Source organism: Silene latifolia, chromosome 2 (assembly GCF_048544455.1).
Source record: "Silene latifolia isolate original U9 population chromosome 2, ASM4854445v1, whole genome shotgun sequence".
In the NCBI taxonomy this organism is placed as follows: Eukaryota; Viridiplantae; Streptophyta; class Magnoliopsida; order Caryophyllales; family Caryophyllaceae; genus Silene; species Silene latifolia.
In genome coordinates this window covers 46,853,136-46,868,676 of record NC_133527.1, presented here as the reverse complement: position 1 = coordinate 46,868,676, position 15,541 = coordinate 46,853,136, and the positions used below count along the sequence as shown (strand labels likewise).

The following is a 15,541-nucleotide window of genomic DNA, read 5'->3' as shown; positions in this document are numbered from 1 at the left end:
CTTTCATTGCTTGTTTTTACCTTTGTTACTATTTATTGCTTTTCATTAGTTTAGATTACAATTTACAAACCCAATTCAATTGTGATAACTTAAGCACAACTACTACTTGATTGAATGGTTTGAATACCCCCGTCCTTTGAGTTCGACATTTACTTGCTTGCTATGCTAAGTTAGTTGAGATATAAATATTGTTTGATGGTGGACAACGACTCGCCCATCAATAATAATTTGTGAAAAAAATAAATCACAAATTGTTTAATAGGACGGTCTCTTAGCATAAGGCCAACTCATTAACTAAAAACCCTCTGCAATTCTCATACCTTTATTACTCTTTCATCTCCCTCATCCCACGTTCCTCTTAAGGACTTTAACGCTTTAAGTCAATCTGAACCTCACCCCGGAATCATCATCCTCAACTAACGCTTGGAAAGTCGGAATCATCATAGCCAACCTTGTCTCCGTGCAAACCCCTAAATATACATCTTAAAGTCGTGAGTTTTAAACGTAAGATTCTAAGTCGTTAAATAAAGTACTAGTTATTAAATTAAAATCCTACTTTGTAAAAAGTGATGCAAACCTCTTAAACACTGAGTTGCAAAATTAAAATTAGCAGTCCTTAGACTAAAAACTTAAATTAAGTATTTAAAAGAACAAGAACTCTATGACAACAAAGTCTGAAAACTTGAAAACAAAAATTACAGGCTTCGAAATCAAAACTCTTAGTTATTAATCAAGTTTTTGGGTCAATAAAATAAACATTTGTTGGAAATATAAATTAGTATTTGAGCTAGTTTAAAACCCATCATCTTTGTTTAAAATTTCAATGCTCACACTTAAAAATCATGAGTTTTCAACTTTAAACACCTGGTTATCAAAAGTTGAAGTATCAAATTTTCTTCTTAAGATGTTGTACTTTATTTCATCAAATTTTGAACCTTGATACTTGGTGATCGGTAGCATCGTTGTTGCCAGCGTTTTTTGTTTTTGTTTTTTGTGTTAATTAATTGCTATATGGAAAGGGAGGGTATTTAGAGGGCGGTAAAGGTGGTGGAATGGTGATTGCGGATAGGACGATAATGATGCTTTTTTGACAAAGGACGATAATGATGTTAAACGGCAAAGTTGCTTGGAATTGTCTCTGAGTTCTTTTTCCGTGCTTATAACTCATTTTATTGGTTATTTCTCTTATTGGGTCTTAATAATATCCCATAAAGGGATATTCTACATGGTACCCCTCAATTTTTTGACTTTCTACATGGTACCCCTATACTTTTAAAACATACATGGTACCCCTAATTATTGTCATTATCACTAAGTATACCCCTAAACTTTATTTTCCATCAATTAAACTCAGTTTTAGACGTTAGGTAATGACTTGGACGCGTAACCAAACTTGTCATTTATTATCCCATGACATAAGGACTCTATTAGACTCAATATCCATCTCGATCCTAATATTTATTGATATATATGGGCTAAAAAAATTTTGACGAAAAGTTTATTGATTTCTTGCCAAATTATCAAGTCCAAAGATGGATATTGAGGCCTAGTAGAGTCCTTATGTCATGGATGATAAATGACAAGCTTGGTTACGCGTCCAAGTAATCACTTAACGCCTAAAACTGAGTTTAATTGACGGAAAATAAAGTTTAGGGGTACACTTAGTGATAAGGACAACAATTAGGGGTACCATGTATATTTTAAAAAATATAAGGATACCATGTAAAAACTCGAAAAATTAAGGGGTACCACATAGAATATCCCATAAATAAACTAGACTGGTTAAAGAGGGGTTGGGTCTAAATCGGGCCTAATAAGCTCCTGGCCAATTGACCACCAATAACGACCACTTGCCGTGATCGGCTGTTTTCCTATCGACTCCTTCCCCCGGCGGAATCCATCGTCCTCGAGATCCGGACTCACTCTCCCTCTCTGTCTGATTCACCATAGAAATCCCAAACTCTTCACTCTCCTCCTCTTCCTCATCATTTTTGGCTTTCTTCAACAGTCAAGCCTTTTGAATTCCCAAATAAACCTATTGAAATTCAATTAATAAAACAAAAAAAGACAAGCAAGTTTTTGTGCTGTTCAAACTTGTGTGGTTGGAGTCGTTTATCCTTGCAAATTCAGGTGAGGTTTGCTGAAATTAAAGATAAAATGCCGCAAGTAAGGATAATAGCCAAGAATTTCATGGACATGGTGGCGTCTTTGCCTGCCGTTAAGCTTGATACCCTCTACGCTAACCCTTTCATCTGTGAAGCCATTCTAAGGTTTGTTTCCACACTTAAAAATATTTTTACTTATCTAATTTTCATCTTCTGTTGTTGACAGTAGTAATACGTCGTTTTCTAAGTTCAGGTCCTTACCACCTTTAGCGAAGAAGTATGTTTTGCAAATGCTCTACATTCATGTCTCACTAACTGCCAAGTCTATGGAAGAGTGGGTTCTTCCTGACGGCCTCTCCAAACACAGAGTCGCTATTGATCGATTAGTTCAATTGAGGGTTTTCATGGAAACTGCTGAGAGGAAAAAAGAGACAAGCTATGAAATGAATTCAAAGTTTCGGATTAACCTTCAGAAGCAGCTAGTATACGGGTAACTCCCATCACGGTGTCTTTTGTGTATATGGTTGTTGCTCCTATGGTGTCCTCAGATGAATGCTAACATTTCGTACTTGTCATAAAAAGTGTTTGATGACAATATACCGTTTGTGTGGCCATAAGCCTGATTGAAATTGTATAAGCTCTATTTTAGTTGTAAATCTTTATATAATTTCTCCAATTCGTATCAGGATATTTTGCTTTTGAGCTCTATTCTTTTAGCACAATTCTGTATGTATGGCTATCTATTAATTATAGTCTCTCAGTCTTACTACACTGTCAGTAAAAAGAGTGTAGGGGATGACAAAGCTGTGTATCTGGAGATGACATGATGTAATTTTACCAAGTTTATGCTGTAATTGGGATTTGCCCTTTTTTTTTCCCCGCTTGCCGTTTGGTCTGGCGATGTTAGTACTCCTGAATATCTTATTTTTAACTTTGTTGAATTGGCTGCTGCAGTGGATCATTACCAAGGAAACCGATGCCTTTAAATACTGTGCCTCTCCCAAGCGTAGAGGAATTAGAGAAGTATGCCCTTGAACAGTGGGAGGTGAATGGCTTTTGTGCCTTAACTGTAGTGCCCCCATTCCATTTAAATATCTGATTATTGTTCTTTCTATGGATATTGTGGGTGGTGATTTGATCAGTTTGTCTTGTTAATTTTGCATGTAGTTTATCTTGTTGATTTCGTTGAAGTAGTTTTCTAATTCTTCAAATCAATTGTATGCACTAACTTTTTTATTTTATTTTTGTGGATGATGGCAGTGCTTCTTACTACATCTTATTAGCTCCAGCCAAGCAGAGAAGTTGACAAACTTTAGTCCTTCAATGATTAAGGTTTTCCAGCGTGGACTTTTGAGTCAAAGGTCTTAAAACATACTATGTCTTGTGTGTATTTTAATGGCATCTATTTAGCAAACAATATGCTTTCTTTTAGGCACAGTCTCACCATGCTTGTGAACTTAACTTATATACAGGGAGAAGGAAGGGTCAAGGTTAACCGAATATGGATTCCAGTTCCTGGTATGTTCTCTGAGTATGGATTCCAGTTCCTGGTATGTTCATCTGATATATATTCTCCTTATGGAGTATATCACATGATAAATATCCCTGATGATTTCTGTGGTTGACAGCTGATGGATACAAACGCACAACTTTGGTACATAATTAGGGAGTACATCGCTAATGCTGAGGTATGATTCTCTTAACTGTCATGCAGATGGTGTTAGACCATATATATGTCGTTCAGAAATCTGGTATAAAAGTATTAATAGATGCTGTGTATCCTTTCTTGATTACTACTTGGAGCCTTGGAGGTGGACATGAAAAGGCAATGATCGATTTAGAAGTGCTGTTACATATTGAAGTTCAGTAACTTGCATGCTATGCTATTCAAAGTCTCGAACCTAGTTATATGTATCATACACTGGTAATTATACAAAATGTCGGTCTCTCAATGACTCAGACACTTGAACAGTTGGACTCTGTCTTGAAAGAGCCATGTTTTCGAAGCAGATGTTTAATCGTACATTCGAAATATTCAAAGATTCTTATAGTGAAATAAAGAAATGTTTGAGATATAAGACTCAAGTTTGTCAAAATCATACCAATTGCTTTATATACTCGTCTATTTCCCTCTAGTATGAGCCCCTTTCCCTTTGGCCTGAGGAGACGAGGAGTATCAAATTAGTAAGACTGGATACAAATTCATACTCATAGACTTCATTGTTGTGTTGGACATGGATATGGTCCCCGACAGTGAAGAGTTGTAGTAATATAGCTTGTATGTGATGATAGTGGCCCACTGATTATGTAACTTCTGGAGATCTGGGCTGGTCGATTTGGCTTCTTACGACTGACATGTACAAGAATTTCGCTTCTTAATAACAAGGACCAACATGTAACATCTGAATCATGGATGTTGTCATGAAAGGCATACTCCACGCCTTAGTACATATTCATTCCTGAGATAAAAAAATACTTTCTGAAGTTTTCATAGGCCATCCTCTTACGCAAGTAAGCTTTTATGAAGGATGTATAAGACCTTTGCAGTGAATATGTTAGACGATTTCTGGGAAAGGATCAGGTGACATTTGACTTTTTTTAAGGGTTGAGATGAGGAGGAAGAGAAACATCCGTACTATATTATCTGATCCATGTGGAGCTTATTTTCTCTCATGTTGTTTAATTGATTATTAATCATTTACATGGTGGCATAGTTATGAAGTTATCCCATTTGCTTATTTTCTGTAGGAACGAGGCGTCGAGGCAGCAGATCTAATTTCCTTTTTGCTAGAGCTTAGTTTTCATGAGATGGGGCAGGTACTTATTTTTCAAAAAATCCTTTTGTCCTTTTTCTGCTTGTTGACTTGTTGTATTTAGGAATTATGAAGAAATCTTATCTAAGTTATTGTTTTTTTTTTTTGGTCAGTTTTGATTTTCCTTTCCACTCTAATTTACTTATTATTTCCAAGATCTATCTATCTTGAATTTTATGCCAATGATTTGCTAACAATGATCATTGTCTCACCTGTGCCTTATGATGTCCAGGCTTACAATATTAATACGTTAACTGAGGTTCAGAGTAGCGTAATCAAGGATCTTGCTGACTTGGGGTTGGTCAGACTTCATAAGGTTGCATTTTTTTTTGTCTTTCTAATGACACTATGTGAGGGATTTATATCCTAATGCTGACTTGCACGTAAATTTTCAGGGCATGAAGGAGAGCTGGTTCATCCCTACGAAGTTGGCGACTACTCTTTCAGTTAGTTTATCAGATACATCAACAAGGAAGCAGGTACATGTTAAAACCTTGACATCTATCACCCTCTGCTTTCTGCCTGTAGCCTAATTGGTGTGTATTATATCTTCTGAGTTCTTGTTGCATGGGTTGTATCTCACTTTTTTCTGCTGTCAGTTGTCATGTTAATAGTTTTTCAGCTCATATCTTGTTGTAGCTTCTTTTTGCTCCGTTCTTTTTTCCTAGAATTGAACTATTTTCTTTCCTCAAATAGCTTTCAATTTACAATATTTGTCCTCTTTTATCTTCTCCACGTATGCTCACGCTGTTAAACAATGTCACCAGAAGCATCCTTTTCCACAGTTGGGTTAATTTTATATATATTTCCTTTTAGGGTGTGTTTGGATAGGAAAAGTGAAGAGAAAGGGAGGGGAGGGGGAATGAGGGAAGAGAAAGGGAGGGAAGGGAAGGGGAGGGCAAATGAGGTGTGAGTGTTTGGATACAATTTCCTTCCAAATCTTGCCTATTGTGGAGAGATTTTTAATTTGCCTTGAAGGAGGGAAAAGAAAGGGGGAGAGTAGGGGATTTAAAATCCTTGTTTGGATAGCAAATAAGGGCGGAGGGAAATGGAGGGGGAGAGATTTGGAGGAATCCAATTTCCCTCCTCCGAGCCTAATCAAAATCTCTCCACAATAGGCAAGATTTGGAGGGAAATCATATCCACTTTTGTTATCCAAACACACCCTTAATGTATTTCACATATTTGTACTCCTGGCCTTATTGTACAATTTTCATTGAGCTTTCGCTGTGCAGGGATATGTGGTAGTTGAGACTAATTTTAGGATGTATGCATATTCGTCATCGAAGCTACATTGTGAGATTCTTCGTCTTTTTGCGAGGTATTCCACTATCTCTAGTCGTTGTCTGCTATTGTTTATGACACTTTTCCTAACTTTATAGCTAGTCTTATAAGGTATTTTGGATTTTGGATTTGAAATTTATACAGTCGCGAAATATTCTTACTGACATATCAATACTATATATTAAATCCAGAAACAAGGGACTTCAATGTAATTAAAGAAAGTTATACAAATTAATTATATTATATAGTTTTAAATCAATAGCACCGTGTGATGGACCCGATTAAGGGATCTCAATGCAAATATTATATAGTTTGGGTTAAAATTAAATTATATAGAAGCTTGGTAATTTTCCTAAACATGGTCAGTTTCCTTAAAATAAAATAATTAATTAAGATGGTCAATTTCCTTAAAATAAAATAATTAATTAAGATGGTCAATTTCCTTAAAATAAAATAATTAATTAAGATGGTCAATTTCAAGGGGACTAAAAAGAAAGAAGATGTCCGGTAATTTTCCTAAATATTTATATAAGACTAGAAGTTGGTCAATTTCCATAAAATAAAATAATTAATTAGTATAAACATGCACACTTATGGTATTAATTATTATCATCATAAAATTATATATTAAATTTAAAGTCTATGAAATTTTATTAAGCTTTATAGTTTATTACATGTATAGAGATGTTAATTATTTAACATACAAAAATATAATAAGTAAGTTAGATTCCATAATATATAATATTGCATAATTCTTTCGATATGATTTAATGCATATATGTAATATATTTATATAAATATATAATCCTCTTAAAATTGCATGCCTAAGTAGTAAAAGTAATTTCGTCAGTAAAGAAAAGAATTGTAGTAACATTGGATATAGTTATATGATAGTAATCACTCATTTGAATAATAAAAGTAACAATACTATCAACGAAATTAGTGAGAGTGGTAGAAACAACCACGGGATAGTGAAATAATCAATATTAATGCGTCAATAGTGAAAGTAATAATAATTACGGCGGGAGTAGTGAAATTATCAATATTAATGCAGCAGTAGTGACAGTAACAATAATTACGGCGGGAGTAGTGAAAGTAACAATGATTGCGGACAAGTAGTGAAATGTTATTACTATTGTTACATTAATAAGAGTAAAATATTAATAACGGGAGTAGTGATCAATTTGTCTCAAAATTTATTTCATCGTAATTTTAGGATATGTTATAAAAAATATATTAATGATAAATTTATGGGTTATGCAACTTTGAGTAATTTTATTTAATGAAAAAAACAATTTAATGGTAAGTAGAGGTAGCCCGGGCGAAGCCGGGCACCAATACTAGTGATGTAATATACTAGGACTCTAGAGGCATAGTCTGAAACAATTTATACAGTCGTGGTTTCGGTCACAGATGTGGTATGGACTATCACGGCAATCTCGCTAAATGCTGTCACCTCAAAATGTGGTAAAATGCGGAAATCGGTCCGAATCGGTGTCACAATGGATACTTAAAACCCAGCCTAGAGGCCCTAGATCGTGTTTTGAAAATTCCTGATTCGTGGACTCAACTTTTACTTGCCGGGATGTTAATTTTCTTGTTTTCACTATAATATATAAATTTATGATTATCATCAATGCTGACCATATGCACCTCCAGTTACTGTAATCTTGACTCTCGAAATTTCTGGCTGGTTTCTAAAATCCATGTGTATCTACTCCCTCCCTTGTGCAGAGTAGAATACCAGCTTCCTAATCTCATTGTATCAGCAATCAACAAAGAAAGCTTGTATAATGCGTTCGAAAATGGCATTACTGCAGATCAGGCAAGTGTTTTCTTCCCCTTTTTTCTAGTTGAACGTTGTCCAGTATGCTTGCATCAACTGAGTACTCAAAACCTGTTGAAAGCGAGTTATCAAAAGCTTTTACAGACTATGCTTCCTTTTGATATGCCGGTGGTTTTTTCATTCTTGATCCAATCCGCAACTTGTGAGCTTCAAGGGTATTTCAACTTTCAACCTATTTTAGCTTAGAGGAGGAATTATTTTTGATTTTTTTGGTAGTCTTCAAGAAGTATGTGATCTGATTTGTTAAGTGTTTGAATGTAGGATCTTTACATGAAAAAGAGCTCCTAACTTTATCTCAGCAATATGTCAATTTAAGTAATCTGGCACCAGAATACCAGATCCCCGTAGCATACTCTGTCATACTCCGCTTAAACCTGAAATAGTTTGCTTAACAGCTTCTGTTGTTTGAAAAGTGATAACTAATAGTCGAAGTATGCATATCCTTCATGGTTTTATATCCATTGCACTTTCTGTGTCTCTTGTCATTTATCTTTTGAGATTGTCTGGGTCGAGAATTGATGACCAGTTCTCGAGTTACTATCTTTCATGATCTTGAGGCATCCATAACTTCAATTCGAATGATTCAGCATTCAAAATTATGTAAGGAAGCCTTCCACCCTAATCTATCTCAGATTTTTGGTTCAGATAAAATTGTATCAGTACAGTAACGCTTACTGGTAAGTGCTTTAGGCCTTTGTATTGATTTGCACAGTGCCAGACCAATTGCTTCCAATGGCAGATAAGCTGAGAAAGTGCTTGCTGCTTTAAAACTCATCATGCGGTTTTTTTTAGCATGTGTCTTGGGGTCGATTGTGTTGTTCTTTCGGTATTAAGGGAGCCACAAAGGCACTATTGATACTGACGGGTTTCAACCTAGGTTATGAGTATAGTTAGCTGACATGTGCTTAGGGTTTGGCTTTCTTTGTAGTGCATAGTCATAGGTTTTTGGTTATTTAAGATGCCAACTATTGCTTAGTTACTTGAAACACTTATTCGAAGCTAAGGCTTTTGTTTTGTTGAAAGCTATGGGTTGCTAGTGTTTAGCGTTTCTAGTGTTGCTACCTTTGATCACTCTTCTAGTCTTTTGCATGATTACTTCTGAAAAGTGTTAAACATACTTCAAATGCTATTTGTCGTGAATAGGGCTGTTCATAAACAGTGTAGGACCGGCAAACTGGACCTGACCCCGGATCGACCGGTCCAGACCTGCAACGGTCCGATCTGCGGGTTTAGCTTTTGACAACATCCGGTCCTCGGTGTATTCGGTCCAAAAACTGTAAAAAGTAAAAACCGATCTGACTCAAAGACTGGTATTTTTTATTCCTTGTTTTCAAGACAGGGTAGGTATGGGTATATAGTGTTTTATTCCTTCTCCACCCCTTCCCGGCCACCCTCAGGCATCACAATCTCGCCCAGAAATTGGGATAATAATGGTTCTATTTTGATCAACATTAAGGATGGTGAAGTTATTTTAGCAAGATTCTCAATTCTCCCTCGTATTCTTTGTTCTCTTTCCATTTCAATATGACACAACTCTAAAGAAATTGAAGTATAATAATAATAATAATAATAATAATAATAATAATAATAATAATAATAATATAGTACAATACAACTGAGAAAAGAGGATTAATTAAGTGAGAAATGGAGTATAGTATTAATATAATACAAAGTATGTAGTGGCAAAGTAGGTAAATTTGGATGAAAGGTAGGGGAAAATATTAGGCCAAAATAGAAAGTTCTCAAATGGGAAGAAAATGTGAAAATTCCGTAAATGGAATATGGAAAGAAAATGGTGAAGAGGAGGGAGCATATTTTTGTAGATCTAACATGTAAATTAAAATCTAAGCCTCTATAGCCTCAAACTTACCCTTAAAACCAAAAAAAAAATGAAAGAAAAGGGATGATGGTGTGTGGTGTTGCGACTAGATGGTGCGGCGAGGTGGTGCGTGGGGTTGTGGCGAGGTAGTGTTGTTCGTTGATTGGTTGTGTTGTTCTTTAATTGGTTTTGTAGGATAGTTAAGGTAAGTGAATAATAATTGATTGCCTTTGTGTAAATAAAAGATTGTAATAAGGGTATATTGGTCCGATTTTTGCCAAAAGAAGAAATGGGTAGATTGGATTAGACTATCCAAAAAAGAAAGTGAGTAGATTGGATTGGATTTGATTGGAGGGAGTATTAAACAAAGAACTCGTTGGAAGTTTGGAATATCATGTTCAAGAGACAATATTGTGTGTTAGACTTAATCTTGACTCTTTAGGTAGTAAAACAATCATTAAAAAAACTGAAAATTGTTGGTAGTTGGTGTGGCGAGGTGGCGCGTGGGCCGTGGGGGCTGTGGCGAGGTAGTGTTGTTCGTTGATTGGTGCGCGTTCTGTTGTTCTTTAATTGGTTTTGTAGGATAGTTAAGGTAAGTGAATAATAATTCATAGCCTTTGTGTAAAAATATAAGAGTGTAATAAGGGTATATTGATCCGATTTTTGCCTAAAGAAGAAATGGGTAGATTGGATTAGATTATCCAAAAAGGAAAGTGGGTAGATTGGATTGGATTCGGTTGGAGGAAGTATTAAACAAAGAACTCGTTGGAAGTTTGGAATATCATGTTCAAGAGACAATATCGTGTGTTAGACTTAATCTTAACTCTTTAGGCAGTAAAACAATCATTAAAAAAAAGCTGAAAATTGTAGGTATGTACGCGCACAAAGGGTGAAAGGGTTAAGTTGGAGAAGATATCACCATCTGTATATTTCCATAATGGGTATGGCCCTGTATTATCAATTATTTAAAAATTCTTTTTCCACTATTGCAGATAATTTCTTTTTTACAGCAAAATGCACATCCTCGTGCGGCTGAGAGGGTTCCGACTGTTCCAGAAAATGTGACTGATCAGGTTTTCTAGAAGCTTCTTTTATTGTCTAAGTATACTTCATACATGTTTTTATCTGCTAAATTTTGTTATTTTGCTTTAAGCTTTTCTATAATGTAAAATTATTCTTCTAGAGATGTTTTTACTGAATTAGATGGCAAGACATTTGTCTGTCAGTTCTCAGATTAACTCTTGATTTACTTGGATGGGACAGATTAGGCTGTGGGAGTCGGACTTAAACCGAGTTGAAATGCTACCTGCTCAACTTTATGACGAATTTCCTTCCCAGGTTCAACTTTGTTTTCAATTTCCTGTATTGTCATAGGCTCATTATTCTTTTAATTTGGAATGTCATGTGATCAAGCAAAATAGCTCGCTAAATTGACTTCACTCTTTATATCCTGACGACTGACGCTTTAGTCATGAGGCGCAAAACTCATGCAAGTTTCAACACAAAGGTGAAGATGATGATGTGGTACATCTGACCATCTTACCTAACCGTAAGTAGTAAACCCAGCAAAAGAGAACACAGGTAGATTAACTGATTTAATTCTAACTTGATGGCGAAATCGGCTCTTAACTCAAAGTCTCAAAATTCTAACGTGAAGATGATGATGTGGAAATGACCCACAAGGCCATAACCCAAAATTTTGTGAAGCAATTAGACCTTATATAAAAAAATATAAGGTCTAATTGCTTCACAAAATTTAGTAGCTATACAAATAAAGTTACTTTTCGTAAATGTGTACCATAAAGAAAAAACCTTTACTTTAACAGCTAGTCTTGCTTGTGACGGGCTAATCCCGTCACAAAACCTTCACAAAAAGCTTTCATGGTCTGTGTGTACCATAAAGAAAAAACCTTTACTTTCCTTTTCACCTTATTCCTGTGGCCCCCCAGTCTGTATGAAACTGACATAAAACCTAATCTGGATTGGACACAATCCCAAATGAATTGAAACAGAGATAACTCAATCCTGATAAGGTCCAGACCGTATTAAATTAAAATTGAACTGAGCCTGAACTATATAACAAGGCTTAACAAGAATTAAGTGGGTTGTAGATATCCATATTTCCTTCGAGACTGGGTTGATGCATCCATTTCATGTTAGTTTGACCACTTTCAGTTAAATCTGCCTGTGTATCTTGTAGGAGCTATTTGACGCTGCCTGTGACTTTGCCCGTCAATATGGTGGTTTGCTGTGGGAGGACACAAAGCGCAAGCGTCTCATCGTGAAAGCCGAGCTTCATACTGAGATGCGAGAGTATCTTCGCCGTCAAAGATAAATTCATCTAGGCGACGTTATATCAGAATGAGCTGAGATGAAACCGTACTAACTCGTTTGTGGCCTAAATTCTTGTATAGTCAGATTTTTGCGTACATTTTGAACATGACTGTCGTGCTCTTTTTGTCGAGTAATGTAGTGATTCCCATTCAGTTAAGTCAAAGACCTACTACGAGTACTAAACTGCAATGCCTTGCATTTTTAACAGTATGCAAATCTTAACATAGTTTTCAGCATCGGGTGACTTTGTATCTGCGTTCAGATATTTTTCATTCAAATAAGCAGAAGTAAAATATTTCTAAGCAATATGGCTGAAACGATAAGCATATCCAACTCATAAGATGGAAAGGGTATTCATGAGAAAACGAATGAGTCAATTGATTTGAATTGGTTTAGGCTGGTTTCATTTTAATTCCATTCGGATTTGGGTTTGCTACATCTGTTAGGAGATTACGGTATATTGTCCTAACAACATTTGCGCCAATTTCAATTTATGACTCTTTTTTCTCAAATTTTATTTTCCTCTCCACGACTCCACTTACTTATTACTCCTCTTAATTTGATGTGTTAGTGAGGGTTCGAACCTTAATAGAGGAGAGAATACTAATTTTCCATTTAGAGAATAAAATAATCCAAAATGAATGTGAAAGGCAGATGCCTTGGAAATTTCCTGTGGTGCGTCAAGAAGAAAACAGAAGTGACGAAACTTCCAAGAAGCCACAGAAACTATCAGCTTATGTGCAGTAATAGAGCTAAAAGCTATCAACCTCATGAAATAATGTCCTCTAGCCTGTTCCATAAAGTCGGCAATACATATATACCTGTGTTCAAAACCCGTCAGCATCATAACTAAGTTTACACAGCAAATAAATCGTATTAGAACAATATTTAGCCTAAGTGTTATTACACCCCTATATATACTTGTATGCACAATAATACATTTATCATTATTCACAAACAAGTTATATAGTTGACCTTTAGGGTACACATCATAACACATTTGCACATTTGCACATTTGCATTAACAAAATTTCTACGGGTTGTGAGAATGGATAGATCTTCAAGAAATTGCATTAGAACAACACTGAAACTAGCAAATTCAATCATGCTAATGGCTGGCATTGCAATTCTTTTGTACTCTGTTTGGATCACCGTTGTTTGTCTACGTGATTACCAAAAGCATCATCTCCCATGGTACTTCTTCTTTCTTCTCCTTTATTCAAATCAACAATTTATTACGTAAGATCATTGTATAGTGTACGTTTCTAGTAATGGCAGTTTTATTACGTAAGATCATTGTATATGTGTTGTTTTTTGCCAAGCGTTGACTCGATAACATTCAAATTTAACGTGTCAAGCACTAATATGAGTTATCGGTCCCTCTTCAAAACTAGGACTTACAATAATCACAGTTTCTTAATTATTGTAGGCAGCGTCAACACAAGGGTTAGCAAATTTAGCATGTAGGCACTAGGCACAAAATTAAATCTTTTCTGGTCATGGTCGCAGTATATGGTTGTACTAGGCTAGTAGCCTAATCTCTGTAATTAAATGCGGTCAAGCTAAAATACTGGGCAGCTTTCAAAACCTTGATAAGTCATGTTTTGACTCTCCTAAGCGATTAAAAATACTTGTATAAAATTAGTTAGTTAAAGATGTTTTGACTTTCTTTTAAGTGAAGGCGGCATTACTAACTCTCATCATTTAAATAAACCTTTGGAATTTAAGCTGAGGCAATACTTGAACAAATATTGCAGGTTTCTATGGGCGTGTGTGGGTACAGGGGCCATTTTTTGTGTCACAGCATTCATAGGCCACGCAGCAGTATGGAGAGGGAATAACTGTCTAATTTCTTTGGTATCCTTTTAACTACGACTCACCATTCTTTTCTTTTCTTTTCTTTTCAGGAAAATGAGATAGCGTCACTCTCTTTAATTTTGAGTATAGTATTAAATTGGTAACGACCTCTAACTCTTATGTGTAGTCTATGACTCTATGCTGAGCCAAATATTTATTCTTTGTACTCCACTTGGGTCATTCGGAAATAGTCTCTCAACTCCTGCATTTCTGCAAATCTGTGTGTTTCAATACACAAGAAATGTTGCATACATCCGATTCCCTTGCTTTCTTATATGACTATATAAGAAAGCATTTGAGCCACTGGGGTGATAACGATACGCTCGTCCAACTGTCCAAGACTATCTATTAGTCATTTAATATACACAGAAGTACATAATGTTTGTTTTGAAACTTAATTATGAATCCAACAGTATATACTGGCAGTGTTCTTGCTTCTTTTGGCTGAAATTCTAGTCGCAGCAGATGTCTTCCTAAATGACGACTGGGATAAGGTACATTTTCCACATTTTACTCAACTTAAGTTACTCGACATTGTATATTTTTTGTATACTCCATCTCCATGACAACAAATTTCTTCAATTGTATCCACAGGACTTTCCAAAGGATCCTACGCACAGGTTTGATGATTTTGTTGATTTCGCGGATGATAATGAACAAGTCTTCAGTTTCTTAGCCATCTTGATGTTATTCTCTCAGGTTATGACTGATACAATGATAACGAAGAAGTCTATTATAATGCGAAGTTATTATCATTTGATCGACATCAGTTAATAATATGATGTTATCTTCCAAAATTGCAGGTGGTTTCATTCATACTAGCCATGGTACTAAGAACAATGCACCATAACCATCGATCCCTCCTCGAGCATGAATACGATGATCAAGTCCCGGTTGGTGCTCCATATGTTCTCGGTCACCCACAATATCCGCCCCAAACACACGTGCTTGGCGATGCTTTACTGGACAAAGATCCATACAAGCCCCATTCAGAGAAAGGAATTTGGTCAATGTTTGGTGGTGGTGGTGGTACAGGTACTGCTGGATATCCACCTATCCATCCTTGAAATCGTAAGCACAAAGTTGTAATATTTACACCATAAAAAAAACTTGAGTAATTTTGTCTTCAAAATATCTTTTTTTATCGAGCTGTGATGTACAAGTTGTACCAGAATGTTACCAGTATTGTGAGTTTTTCAGCAGCTATATTGCAGTTATGTTGTGAATTTTTTCTTGCTGTATCGAACTATAAGCTATGTTATATCGCATGTCAGTCTGAAACAAGAACTTTTTTTTTTCATAAAATAGAGAGTTGATACTTGGACACACCCATGTTGATTCCATCAACTCCTTGATATCTCAATGGTGTTGGAGATGGTGAACATGAAGCTTTAGACACAACAATTAATAATGGATTCATGCCAGATTGATTGATTGATATTCGAAACTATTAACGATTGTACGAAAGCAATGTCCATCATTC

At 35.7% G+C, this 15,541-nt stretch overlaps 2 protein-coding genes across 2 annotated transcripts; both read left to right on the top strand.

Annotated features, from left to right (window-relative positions):
* The first annotated feature begins 1,764 nt into the window (after window positions 1-1,764).
* LOC141642697 (general transcription and DNA repair factor IIH subunit TFB2) lies at window positions 1,765-12,436 on the top strand. The gene is made up of 14 exons (XM_074451569.1): window positions 1,765-2,270; window positions 2,359-2,595; window positions 3,060-3,150; window positions 3,366-3,466; window positions 3,578-3,623; window positions 3,734-3,793; window positions 4,854-4,922; window positions 5,151-5,234; window positions 5,314-5,397; window positions 6,154-6,239; window positions 7,937-8,027; window positions 10,860-10,940; window positions 11,131-11,205; window positions 12,068-12,436. Exons 1-14 carry the CDS (start codon window positions 2,158-2,160, stop codon window positions 12,200-12,202), a joined length of 1,353 nt encoding a protein of 450 aa, XP_074307670.1. The 5' UTR covers window positions 1,765-2,157; the 3' UTR covers window positions 12,203-12,436.
* A 528-nt stretch (window positions 12,437-12,964) lies between these two features.
* LOC141642696 (tetraspanin-19-like) lies at window positions 12,965-15,284 on the top strand. The gene is made up of 5 exons (XM_074451568.1): window positions 12,965-13,395; window positions 13,959-14,058; window positions 14,472-14,552; window positions 14,653-14,757; window positions 14,862-15,284. The coding sequence occupies exons 1-5, from the start codon at window positions 13,250-13,252 to the stop codon at window positions 15,123-15,125; spliced, it is 696 nt and encodes a 231-aa protein (XP_074307669.1). The 5' UTR covers window positions 12,965-13,249; the 3' UTR covers window positions 15,126-15,284.
* The last annotated feature ends 257 nt before the right edge of the window (window positions 15,285-15,541 follow it).

Bases quoted from the DNA above. Each gene is read 5' to 3' on its own strand.
- LOC141642697 (XM_074451569.1), top strand. From the start codon at position 2,158: ATGCCGCAAGTAAGGATAATAGCCAAGAATTTCATGGACATGGTGGCG. The intron at 3,151-3,365 runs GTGAATGGCTTT...GGATGATGGCAG, and splicing joins ATGCCCTTGAACAGTGGGAG to TGCTTCTTACTACATCTTAT. The intron at 3,467-3,577 runs GTCTTAAAACAT...ACTTATATACAG, and splicing joins CGTGGACTTTTGAGTCAAAG to GGAGAAGGAAGGGTCAAGGT.
- LOC141642696 (XM_074451568.1), top strand. From the start codon at position 13,250: ATGGATAGATCTTCAAGAAATTGCATTAGAACAACACTGAAACTAGCA. The intron at 13,396-13,958 runs GTACTTCTTCTT...CAAATATTGCAG, and splicing joins CAAAAGCATCATCTCCCATG to GTTTCTATGGGCGTGTGTGG. The intron at 14,059-14,471 runs GTATCCTTTTAA...TGAATCCAACAG, and splicing joins ATAACTGTCTAATTTCTTTG to TATATACTGGCAGTGTTCTT.